Genomic DNA, 13,153 nt, shown 5'->3' with positions numbered 1-13,153 from the left:
ATAGCAGGTAAATGTCAATTATTTTAAAAATAGTGGACCGAGAAGCAGAATCAACAACTTAATTAAAATGATTTGGGAGATTCTGGGTCACCTGACAGACTGATGGGTAATTTTTAAAAGCTTATTGATTGTTGGGGTAAATTTGACCCGATAATATAACAGTATGGTAAATTTGGCCCGATAGTATAAAGGATGTTAAAAGTAGATAATATCTTAAAGTAGAGGGGTATATTTGGTCATTTTCCCTTTTATTAACAAAAATAACGTAGTGTATATTTTTGGACTGATAGATTAACGTCGTGTACTTTTTTGGAGAGACACATCTACGAAAGGTATTTATAAATCATTTCGCAAACAATAGAGATAATTTTGACTCTTTTTTTCTTTTTAAAATTTTAAAATTAGTTTGCAAATTTTCTCCCTCATGGTTTCCCATGTCCTTTTAAAAGTTGGGGTAGAAAATTAGAAATGAACTTGGCACAAAATATCTTCCCATTACGCACATTATATACACCTCAATAAAAAATTAAAAATAAAAAGACAAAATGATTCACAATCCAACAACCACGTGTGAACAACGCAGACATAAAAATTTTAAAAACTCGCAAATAAGAGGGTATTATAGACAGAAAAAAAAATATTCATTTGTCTTCATTTTCAGGTGATTGGGTCATTCCAAAACAATGGCGTTCTCTGCAACTTTTCGGTGTTCATCTTCTCTATGCCGTCCTCTGAATAATTCAACAATTTCACGCGCTTTGCCTCACTCGTCTTCTTCACTCTCCTTTCGATCTTCGCCTTCGCTTTTTAACCGCAAAAAATCTTTTTCTATTCGATCTGCTACACTTGAAGGTAATCTTTTACATACTTGACTTTTGACTTAATAGCTTAATAGTTTTTTTTTGTGAAGTAGACTCTGTTTATTTGAGTTTCGCAAAGTATATTTGTGGTATAAAGGAGGAGATTTGTGGTATGTTGATGGTTAGATTAAAATTAATTAAATTATGATGAATTATTGAATGATAAGAGGATTCGTATAGGCGAACGATCTCAACTAATTTGGGATTAAGGATTAATTGATTTATGAGTAAAGTAAATATAAGCTGTAATTCTTTGATTGATTTTGCTTGTGGAAAGAAGAGAATTTTTGCCAGCTGTGAAGTACAGTTGAGCTTAGTCTATTGCAATTTCTCTTCATGGTTCTAGTTGTGAGAATAGTATGCTGTAAATCTCTATTAGAATCTCGTTTCCTCACCCTTGGACTGCTCTTTTTGTCCTAAAATATGGGTTGAAAATGATAGTTTTAGTTTGAAACTTGGATTTTAGACTTTGGACTGACAATTATGCATTAGAATAGATGAAGTTGGATGTTTTTTTTTCATTTCTCATGCTGTAGAGGTCATTTAGGATATTATTTTCCCAGCTAATTGTACCTCATGTACAATCCAGTCGATGACTCTTTTTGTCACTTGATTGGTTTACTAGTTAATAGAAACCATATCATTTTGTTAAGAGAAAAAACATAAATATATAGGTTTGAATGTTTGATTGTGCTTGGACATTTTAATGTGAAAATGTGCTAATTTTGTAGTAGTCTGCCTCAAACTTCTCGGTTAGCTAATAGAATATTGGATTTGGTTTTGGTATGTTAGAGGTGAAGCAATCACTAGTTTTTCATTACATTTGAAAATAGAAAATAAAAGAAATAATATTAATTATCTAGTCAGAAAAATGACAAGAGTGGGTTGCTCTAGTGGTGAGCACCCTCCACTTCCAACCAAGAGGTTGTGAGTTCGAGTCACCCCAAGAGCAAGGTGGGGAGTTCTTGGAGGGAGAGAGCCGAGGGTCTATCGGAAACAGCCTCTTTACCCTAGGGTAGAGGTAAGGTCTACGTACTTACTACCCTTCCCAGACCCCACTAGTGGGATTATACTGGGTGGTTGTTGTTGTTGTATCTAGTCAGAATAATATGTGTACATAAACATCATCGAAGTAAAAGAAAATTCTAAAATAGATTGTTTTGGGAGTGTGTAGGGCAAATGATAAAGCATGCAGGGGGCATTCTTGGGATGTGCAGAGCGAACAATTCAAGGAGTAAATTGTACGTGGTTGAATACCCCACTTTTTGAAGTGTTAATTGTTAACCCCATGGGAGTTAAGTCTCCTAGCTGTAATTCCTTGAGGCGGCTCGCAAGCGAGTCACAACTTTGCATTTTAAACATTGTGTAGGATTACGAGTGTGTAAGTTACCTTGACAAAGGTACACCATATAAGCACCACCAGCATATTCTCATGATATTTTGGGTGCTTCTTTATCTTTTTATTTATTTTTATTATAAATAGGGGGAGCAGAAGGGAGATTACAAGGTAGGGAGTCGAACTCCCACAAACAAGGTGGAAGTTTAGGTAGCCAAACAACTAGGCTGTCATGATTCCCCTGCATATATATAAAAATATTTTGGGTGGTTCACAACAAAGATAAGGATATAAGATGTGATTTGAAAATAATTAAGTAAAATCTGCAGAAAAGGACTTTTAAGCTACAAAGTTCAGCTTAGGCTTATATTTTCTGATTTCTTCTCAGTAGATGGCTGATTCAGTCTTACTTTCCGCCCAGCACCTTGCGCTATTGGAATAGGAAAGACTACAATCATTTAGCCCTAACTCACCCTTTCCTCCAACTGTAGTTACACTGACACTGGCTCCTTCATCTACTCCTGTTCCAGCTCTTATACATGCTGTTGTGACCTTTCAAACCAACTTTTGGTGCCTGCTTTATCTTGTCAGTGACTAGGTGACATAAATTACTTTTGCTTTTTATGACCAAGTCTCACAGTCATGCTTGGTGTGAATTCTTGGTGTGCAACGTGTTTCTGTTGGAAATAAAGACTATAATTTTTTATCTTACATTCTAGGAAACTGTAGGATTCAGCCAAAATGAGGTGGGAAATGATTACATTGTATTGAAGACTTGGATGGATGGTATTTGTCCCTCTATGCTACATCTTTCTTGCTAAGGATTTCAATCTTCTAATCATATCATTTGAATGTAGTTAGAGTAGAATAAGATTCATGAATTCTGAGGAGATGGAACAGTTCAAGGTACTTTGAGAAAGATCCATTACATAGTTCCAAATTAACCAAACTTTTTGAATACCATATCTAGGGATGGCAAGCGGTGCAGGGCGGTTTTTCTCTTAACCCGCAAAATTTAACCCGCCCCGCATCCACACCCGCCCCGCCCCGCCCCGCTCCGCATAAATGTTTTTTTTTCATTTTGTTAGTTTTAATTTTTTTTTAATCTTTTGGCTAGAATTTTTTTTACACTTTTACTATTTTTACTCGTGCTTTTTATTAATTCTAACGATTACGGAGTACTTGAGTTATGGAAAGAAGAAGATAAGATACTTACGAGAATTAAATCTTGCACATATGCAATAAAATTAACTTAAAAAAAGTTTTTGATATCATAATACCTCGTTGTTTTTTAACTTTTTATATTTGATAAAAGTATATATGTTAATTTTAGGAAAAAAGATCCCGTCAAGTAATTTCGCCTCAAGTAATATTCAATGAACTTTTAGATTTATGCCATGTGGATCATAAAATAATTAATAGACTCATTTTATTCCTATACTTATCGATCAGAAGAACTAATATTGGCAAAAATTACTAACAACAGTCGTTAAGATTAATCATGTTTCTTACTTCTAAAATGTAAATAAAGCAAAATATGGGCAGTAGATCCGAAGAATCGTTGTTAAGAAATTTGATAATATTTGGCACCAAGTACATAGAAAAGATGGATACTGTATTTGTAATTTTGAGTTATTATTTTAAAATTACTTTCGAAAAATGGAAGAATTATATGCACTGTATTTTACTTTATTTTGCTTTAATATATTACGTGGAATCAATTTCATTGTCAGAAAGTCAGAAATTTGAGTTTCCTTCTTTGATGAAGTTTTTAAACCCGCACCCACATAGATTTAAATTTTTTATTTTGGCCCGCCCCGCCCCGCATGTGTCTAAACCCGCAACCCGCCCCGCCCCCGCCCCGCCCCGCATGTATCTAAACCCGCACCGCCCCGCACCATTGCCATCCCTAACCATATCATACTCTTAAGAGGTTTTAGTGCTTCTCTTCAGAAACTTATATGAGAGAGATTCAAACGATGTGTTCTCTTTTCGCTTCCCACCACGGCACCACTCTGTGCCGTATCCTTGGGAAGAAATGAAATCAGCTTTGATCACTTTTCTTGAATTTAGCTGGTTTTTCTATTATCTCAATTTCTAAGTAACATATTTGGGGAGTTGAACAAGTTGTTAAGAAATGGCTGGTAAGGATTGTTGCATCAAAACCATCATAAATGAGGTGAAAGCTTGTATCTATCTTATTATCTCTTCTGTGCTTAGTAAGTCAAGGATGATTCTACTGGCTTTTGTACCTTTCATCCATTAAAAGAAGATTATGTAGTGCTTTTCAGAGCAGTCTATGTTTTCTTTTGTTCCTTTCGTAACTTTAACAGCAGGGAAAGGGAACAATCTAATAATAACATTTAAAATTTGGGAGTAGAGCCTGAAAAGGAACTTTCTCATTTGTCAAATGGTCTTGGACTAGAGCTGCAGCCTCAATTGACAGAAGATAATCTTTGTAATTATTCCAGGATTACGACTGTATAACTTTTAACTTTTGGCTCATTGCTCTACATTGTAAAACTGAAGGAGAAATAAATTTTGCGTTTGTATAAATGATGGTATTATTAATCTAAAAATGGCGTAAGTTGGAATGCCCTACCAAAATGCAGAAGAAATAATTCGTCTTCCTTCCATTTGTAAATTAAAAAAAAAAATCAGCTTACTTCATGAAGATAACCAATTAAAGGTGCCGTAACTATTTTTCAGTAGGATCTTTCATTTGCGTAGTTCGTTTTCTGCCAGATACAATTCATAATTGTGTAGTATTTACTAATGTCTCCTTTTTCCACTCCAAATCTTGCTCAAAGGGCTCTTAGCTTTGAAGTTATATCATCTGCTCGAAACTGATTAGAAAAAAGTTATATTATCCTCTCGAACTAGACTAGAACGAGATCCATGAACTTCTGAGAGAAATAATGATCAAGTTACGCTGTGAAATTTCCATACACTCAAATTAGCCTTAAAAAAAGCACCACAGATATTCTTAAGAAATTTTGAGTGGTTCACTTCAAATGTAAGGAAACATTTGATTTCAAATGTAATTGAATAAAAATTGGAGAAAGAAGAGTAATTTCGTAAGCTGTGAAGTTCAGCTTAGGCTAATATTTTTATGAATTCTATCCATGTTTCTGTTGAGATGGAACAATTTTCTGATCTTTCATCCTAGAATACTGATAGCTCCATACCTTGATTTCCGAACTAAATGTGGAGTTCAAGATGTTGCTTTGATACACATTATATTAGTGATAGTGAAAGAAAACATAAAGACATATGAAAGGTTAGCTTGATAGAGAAAATATCACAAACAATTGTATAGTTTAATGATTTTGAAATTTTGAAAGTTATAAAAGTTGTATAGAATAATATTATTTGTGGAATGGTGTGAAACATTTTGAAATATCCCTAAATAGAACGAGTGTCAGATTAATATGTTAAGCAAGGCGTATATGATTTACAACAAAGTGAGGTGGCAAAATGGCAATGTCTATACCGATATATAAATCTGTCCCTTTATGCTAAATCTTTCTTGCTAAGGACTTCAAACTTCTATTTATATCTTATGAATGTGACTAGACTAGAATAGTTTATTTTCCCTATCCAAAAAAAAAAAAAAAAAAAAAACTAATAGAAAAGACTCATGAACAATGAGGAAAATGATGGGTCAAGAAACTGTGAGGGAGGCCGATTAGTTATGCAAACTTTTGTGTACCATACTCTTGAGTGAGTTTGATTGCTTCACTTCAAAAACTTATATGAGGAAATTATGTTTACGTTTTGCAAGACTTAAACTGGATTTCTATACTATCTGCTTCCTTATTGCTCCGTCATATTTCTTGTGATTGTGTTCCTCGAGCCAAAAGGATGAATTATTAATTGCATTTCTCTTTAGCAAAAGGGATGCATTTTAACTGCAATTTTCTTTATCATTTTTATGTCTTTTTACAAGCCATAATACTTTTAATATGATTTTGTAAACTCTAAGTTAATTTCTCTAAAATTATTAACTCCATTATCTTTTTCTTTTCAGAGTGAAAATAGTAAAGTGACTTTCAAGAAATAGTTAAAATATGCCCTTGACATTATTACCTAGGCGATCTCTTGCTCTCTGATTAGTTGCTTTTATTCTTAATGTATGCAGCAGCACCTGCATCTGGAGGAGTAGCACCTGCTATTTCCTTAACCGACAATGCATTAAAGCACTTGAATAAGATGAGGAATGAGCGGAATGAGGACTTGTGTCTTAGAATTGGTGTTAAACAAGGTGGATGCTCAGGCATGTCATATACAATGGAGTTTGAAAAACGAGAAAATGCTAGACCAGATGATTCGATCATTGAATACAATGGATTTAATATTGGTATGTGTCAGTGTCTGTCATTTGCTAACATGACAATCTTGGTGTCTTTTGCCATGAGAAGGATTATGCCGCACACCAAAGTTAGAGCAATTTTTCAGTTCATTTCTGTTGAATTTGGATTCTTCTGCAGACCCCTAGCTCTTAACATGGAAGAAGATAAATTAAGTGAAACGACTATATATGTGTTATTCATGGATACTCAGCTTTCATAGTAGTTGATGAGATAAGCTAGTCGTGTTCATTAAAGGAAAAGACAATAGGTGAGTAAAAAAAGCATGGAATGAATGAGTGGTTGGCCTGGTAGATTAAAGCGGTAATGATGCATTATAACTTGAACATGACAACTACCATATAAATGAAAATGCAAAGACTTTTCAGGGTTTTAATGAGAACATATTCTCAGTCTTGTGGGGAAACAGAGGGGAGATCGCTACTCCATTGAAGTATAACCTTGCCATATAAACATTTGCAGGGAATTCCGCTTCTCATTTCCCTTGGAATTCCACTCTCAGGGATCTAAACTATGCTTCATATCTGGAGACTTGTGTGCTATGTAATGTTTGCCTGATTATCTGATAATGAATGCAGTATTGCAATTACTTATATTTGCTCTTGCATGCTTCTGCAGTCTCACTATGCCGGTCTACTAGACAATTTAGTTCACTTTCAGATGAAATGTTACTTTAAGACCAATTATAATGGCTTTGATTCAGAGGGTTTGCATTGTCAGTTTGTGCGACCTTTTACTCATCAAGTAGTTGAGCTATTTATAGTGTTGGGTGCATGCCGGAGACTTGTATAATTTCGCTCTTGTATTATACGTTCTACCTCCTTCTCTGCTTCTTTTTCTGTTGATTATTTGACTTGATTCCTGAAATTTTGATTTTCTTGACTATTCTCGCAGTTTGTGATCCAAAAAGTCTTCTCTTCCTCTTTGGAATGCAACTGGACTATAGCGATGCATTGATAGGTGGGGGCTTCTCTTTCAAAAATCCAAATGCTACGCAAACCTGTGGTTGTGGTAAATCATTTGCTGCTGAGATGTAAGAGCATGTACTCCTAGAAATTTAGTATGACATTGGCATACTAGAACACCAACTGTGGTTTGCTTGGACCACTGGATATAAACAGTAATGAAGATTGTTACATCATATAATGTGCATAGCGCCTGTTACTTTTAAACATGTGTTTCCTGGTAATATTTTTAACAATCTAATGGTGTAACTGGGAATGCATTTTATTCTTCCTTGCACCAAAGGCCAAACCTCTATGCCATGTCGATTTATGCCTCGTGGGTGGGTTATGAGCTAATTTTAGATTAAAAAAATTGTGACTATCATATTATAAACGACTTAAAAACTATGGTCGCGTGTGGGTCGATGTAAAACAAACGGAATATATAAATAAATCAAACTTCTTTTTTTGTTTGGTAACTATATTGTATTATTCACCAAGTATCCACAGCTTAGCTGCAACCCAGCTTGCTGTCAAAACAAAGTAGATAATTAACCTCTATTACACTTTTATGCACTATTTCCAGCTAAGTATAAGAATATCATCATCTATCTACCTCTCCATTTCTATATACTATTAGTATCCCCTAATCACTACTCCTGCACTGGTTTTCTAGAAATAAAGCTTTTGCTATACAATTCTAGTCTTTCCTGATGCTCTCACATCACACATGCTATCTCTTTGGCTATATACTTTGTACTCCTTGCACATTAACACACAAAAAATAAATCGTCTTGAATTCCTGTTTTATGGCCCTAAACTGCCAAAAAATGAGGAACGGTCGTGGCGAAGCCATGACTATTGTTCATTAGATCATTTCTGATAGACCCACAAAATTTTAGGCGATTCGTGGTCGGTCGTCCGAATTCATGAAGATGCACACGAAAATTGAAAATTGTCCTGAATTCTTGTTTTATGGCTCTAATACGCCAAAAATGAGGAACAGTCATGGCGAAGCAATGACTATTATTTATTAGGTTGTTTCTGATGGATCCGCAAAATTTTAGGCGATTAGGTGTCGGTCGCTCGGATTCATGAAGATGTCATGGACATTAGCACACGAAAAATTTAACCGTCTTGAATTCCTATTTTATGGCCCTCAAATGCCAAAAAACGATGAACGGACATGGCAAAGCAATGACTATTATTCGTTAGTTCGTTTCTGATGAGCCCAAGAATATTTAGGCGATTCGGGTAAGTCACCTGAATTACATGAAGTTGGCGTGGACATTAGCATACGAAAAATTTGAAATCGTCCTTAATTCATGTTTTATAGCTCTAAAACACCAAAAAATAAGGTACATTCATGGTGAAGCGATGATTATTGTTCATTATATCGTTTCTTATGGGCTCACAAAATTTTAGGCGATTCGGGACCGGTCGCCTGAATTCATAAAGGTGGCACGGACATTAGCACACAAAAAAATGAAAATCGTCATGAATTCCTATTTTATGGCCCTAAAATGCCAAAAATGAGGAACGTTCACGACGAAGCGATGATTATTGTTCATTAGGTCGTTTATGATGGACCCAGAAATATTAGGCGATTCGGGGTTGGTTGCCCGAATTCATAAAGATCGTGTGGACTTTAGCACATGAAAAATTAAAAATCGTCATGAATTCCTATTTTATGGCCCTAAATTTTTTGATGGGCCCAGAAATTTTAGGCGATTCAGGGCCGGTTGCCCGAATTCATAAAGATCGTGTGGACTTTAGCCCATGAAAAAATAAAAATCGTCGTGAATTCCTATTTTATGGCCCTAAAATACCAAAAGCCGAGGAACGATCATGGCGAGTCAATGAATATTGTTCATCAGGTCATTTCTTATGGGCCCACAAAATTTTAGACCATTTAGGGTCGGTTTCCCGAATTCATAAAGATGGCGTGGACATTGGCACACGAAAAAATCGCGTTCTGAATTCCTGTTTTTGGCTCTAAAATGCTAAAAAACGAGGATTGGTCATACGGAAAAGCAATGACTATTGTTCATTTGGTTGTTTCTGATGGGCCCTGTCACGACCTCAATTCACCCTCCGTAGGATGTCGTGATGGCACCTAGTCTCTAAGACTAGGTAAGCCTAATAAATTTGCGGAATAACATAATATAAAACTGAAACCCAATTCTCAACACATGAAATAAATATAAAACTGCAAATCAATAATTACAACTCCCAAAACCCGGTGGAAATAAGTCACAAGCTTCTAAGAGCAAATTCTAAGTGTCTCTATATATTAGAGTCTAAAGAGAATAAGGAAAAACAGCATAGTAAGGATAGAGGGGGACTCCGAGGTCTGCGCACGCTGGCAGATATACCTTGAAGTCTCCACGTGCGGTCCAACTCACCGGTATCTGGTCTGGTGGGAAGAACCTGGATCTGCACAAAAAGATGTGCAGAAGTCTAGTATGAGTACACCATAACAGTACCCAGTAAGTGTCAAGCCTAACCTCGGTAGAGTAGTGACGGGATCAGGTAAGGGCCCTACTGGTTTAAAAGAAAATTAAGGCAGAAGATATAATAATTTTTGAAATGACTGAGAATTTAAACAACGAGAAGTTTCAGCAAATAACAGCACAACAAATAGAGGTAAACAATAGGGGCACTCCTGAGGTACCGCCTCGTAATCCCAAATGTAAATGCTCAACGGGGGGAGGGGGAGGGAGGGAGGGGATCTCCCGAGTTACCGCCTCGTAGTCCCAAAGTAAATATGCAAGACATGGGGGATCTTCCGAGTAAACGCATTGTAGTCCCAAAGTAAATATGCAGTACAGGGGGATCTCCCGAGGAACTGCCTCGTAGTCCTAAAGTAAATATGCAGTACATGGGGAATCTCCCGAGTAAATGCCTCATAGTCCCAAAGTAAATATGCAGTACAGGGGGATCTCCCGAGGAACCGCCTCGTAGTCCCAAAGTAAATATGCAGCAGATAACCGAAGGAACAATGAATTTACAGCAAGAAATCTTATAGTTAAAGATTTAATTCAAATCAAGGAAAAACAGGTAATTCAACTAAGCATGTTGCACAAATTGCAAGTAGGAGTTAAGGCACGCAGACATGCGATACTAGGCTAGACATTAGTACTACATATACTAAGGCAACTCAGTTAAGGAATTTAAAAGAAAGACTACTCGGTAAGAACCAGAATTTCCACATTTAGCCCGTGTACGCACTCGTCACCTCGTGTACACGGCACTCACGTATCACATATTGTCACAACAGTATCAAATCCTAAGGGAATTTTTCCCACACAAGGTTAGACAAGTCACTTACCTCAAATCTCGCTCAATCAATCGATAAGGATGCCTTTCCCTCGATTTTTCGACTCCGAATGGCCCAAATCTAGCCAAAAGTTATTACATATCATGAATACAACTACAAGAAACTAATTTAAATAATGAAACTATGACTTAAGCAAAGAATCGAAAAATCGCCCCAAAAAGTCAACCCGGGCCCACGTCTCGGAATCGGATAAAAGTTACAAAATACAAACACCCATTCGATATCGAGTTCACCTATACCAAAATTACCAAAATCCGACACCAAGTCGCCACTCAAATCCTAAAATCAAACTCTCTAAATCCCTAACCTCAACTCCCAAATTTCACCTTAAATACACACTAACTAGGTAGGAAAATCAATGGAAAAATAAGATTATTGATAAAACAATAAGCACACGGGACTTACCTCAAGAAATCACTTGAAAATTCTCCCAAATATCGCCCTAGATCGAGGTTGCAAAGTCCAAAATAAGAGAAATCACGAAACCTTTTGGTTTTAAGCACTACCCAGGCTTTTCGCACCTGCGACCAGTTCCAACGCACCTGCGAAACCGCTTTTGCAGTAAATTCCTTCGTTATGCGGAAATCACTTAAGTCCCTCAAGGCCTGCACCTGTGCTCCAGGTTCCGCACCTGCGGATGCGCTTCTGCGGTCCCAATCCCGCATCTGCGCAAACATGTCCGGTTCTGCGAACAAGCCTCCCCACACTCGCCCGCTCATGCGATCAATCTTCTGCAGAAGCGACTCCGCTTCTGCGGCCTTCACACCGCACCTGTGACCACTGGCCATCCTCCTCGCCTCTGCATCTGCGACTCCCAGCTCGCTTATGCGAGACCGCACTTGGGCCAGATCCACTGGAGGTGCGAGGACACCAGAACCAGCCCAGCACCAGAAATCTTCTAAGTCCAAAATGATCCGTTAACCATCCGGAATCCACCTGAGGCCCCCGGGACCTCAACCAAACATACCAACAAGTCCTAAAACATCATACAAACTTAGGCAAGCCTTTAAATCACATCAAACAATGCTAAAAACACGAATTGCGCATCGATTCAAGCCTAATGAACTTTAAAACTTTAAACTTCTACATCCGATGCCGAAACTTATCAAATCAAGTCCGATTGACCTCAAATTTTATTTTGCACACAAATCATAATTGACATTACGGACCTACTCCAACTTCTGGAATTGGAATCCTACCCCGATATCAAAAAGTTCACTACCGGTCAAACTTTCCAAAAATCATCCAATTTTTCAACTTTCTCCAATTGACGCTAAAATGATCTACGGACCTCCAATTAAATATCCGAATACACTCCTAAGACCAAAATCACCTTATGGAGATATTGGAACCATCGAAACTCCATTCCGGGGTCGTTTTCATACAAATAAAACTACGGTCGATTTCTTACGACTTAAACCTCTAATTTAGGGACTATATGTCCCATTTCACTCCGAAACCAAAAACAAATCCTCCCGACAAGTTACATAACCACAAAATTAAGTAGAGGAAGCAATAAATAGGGGTTCAGGGTAATACTCTCGAAACGACCGGCTGGGTCGTTACATCCTCCCCCCTTAAAACAAACGTTCGTCCTTGAACGAGTATAGAGACATACATGGAGTGGTGAAAAGATGAGGGTAACTGCTGCGTATATCATGCTCGATATCCCAAGTCGCCTCCTCGACCGGATGACCCCTCCACTGAACCTTCACATACGCGATGTTCTTTGACCTCAACTTTCGAACCTGCCTGTCCAAAATGGTCACCGGCTCCTCAACATAGGATAGATCCTTGTCCAACTGGACTGAGCTGAAGTCTAACACATAAGACGGATCGTTGTAATACTTCCGGATCATGAAAACATGGAATACTGGATGAATTGCAGAGAGACTAGGTAGTAGTGCAAGTCTGTAAGCCACCTCTCCAATCCTCTCCAGAATCTCAAAAGGCCCGATATACCTAGGGCTCAACTTGCCCTTTTTTTCGAACCTCATAACACCTTTCATGGGAGAAACCCGGAGCAAGGCCCGCTCCCCAACCATGAATGCAACGTCGCGAACGTTTTGATCTGCGTAACTCTTCTTCCTGGACTAGGCTGTACGAAGTCAATCCTAAATCAATTTAACTTTCTCCAAGGCATCCTGAACCAAGTCTGTACCCAATAGCCTAGCCTCGCCCGACTCAAACCAACCCACTGGAGATCGGCACCATCTACCATATAAAGCCTCGTATGATGCCATCTGAATGTTTAACTGATAACTGTTGTTGTGGGAAAACTCTGCAAGTGTCAAGAACTGATC

General features: G+C 37.5%; 1 protein-coding gene across 2 annotated transcripts; it reads left to right on the top strand.

Moving 5' to 3' along the window:
• Positions 1-619: 619 nt before the first annotated feature.
• On the top strand, positions 620-7,767 carry LOC104106378 (iron-sulfur assembly protein IscA, chloroplastic). 2 transcript variants are annotated; one of them, XM_009614918.4, is made up of 3 exons: positions 620-852; positions 6,338-6,556; positions 7,461-7,767. In XM_009614918.4, the coding sequence occupies exons 1-3, from the start codon at positions 684-686 to the stop codon at positions 7,601-7,603; spliced, it is 531 nt and encodes a 176-aa protein (XP_009613213.1). In that variant the 5' UTR covers positions 620-683; the 3' UTR covers positions 7,604-7,767. The 2 variants fall into 2 exon arrangements, with proteins under 2 accessions (XP_009613213.1, XP_009613214.1); XM_009614919.4 differs by having other exon boundaries at positions 624-852; positions 6,341-6,556.
• The last annotated feature ends 5,386 nt before the right edge of the window (positions 7,768-13,153 follow it).

The sequence above is a fragment of the Nicotiana tomentosiformis genome, chromosome 5 (genome assembly GCF_000390325.3).
Source record: "Nicotiana tomentosiformis chromosome 5, ASM39032v3, whole genome shotgun sequence".
NCBI classification, from domain to species: domain Eukaryota; kingdom Viridiplantae; phylum Streptophyta; class Magnoliopsida; order Solanales; family Solanaceae; genus Nicotiana; species Nicotiana tomentosiformis.
The sequence above is the reverse complement of the archived record's forward strand: the minus strand, read 5'-3'. Positions and strand labels throughout refer to the sequence as shown.

Coding starts and splice junctions, on each gene's coding strand:
- LOC104106378 (XM_009614918.4), top strand. CDS start 684: ATGGCGTTCTCTGCAACTTTTCGGTGTTCATCTTCTCTATGCCGTCCT. Junction 853..6,337: donor TCGATCTGCTACACTTGAAG/GTAATCTTTTAC, acceptor TAATGTATGCAG/CAGCACCTGCATCTGGAGGA. Junction 6,557..7,460: donor ATACAATGGATTTAATATTG/GTATGTGTCAGT, acceptor CTATTCTCGCAG/TTTGTGATCCAAAAAGTCTT.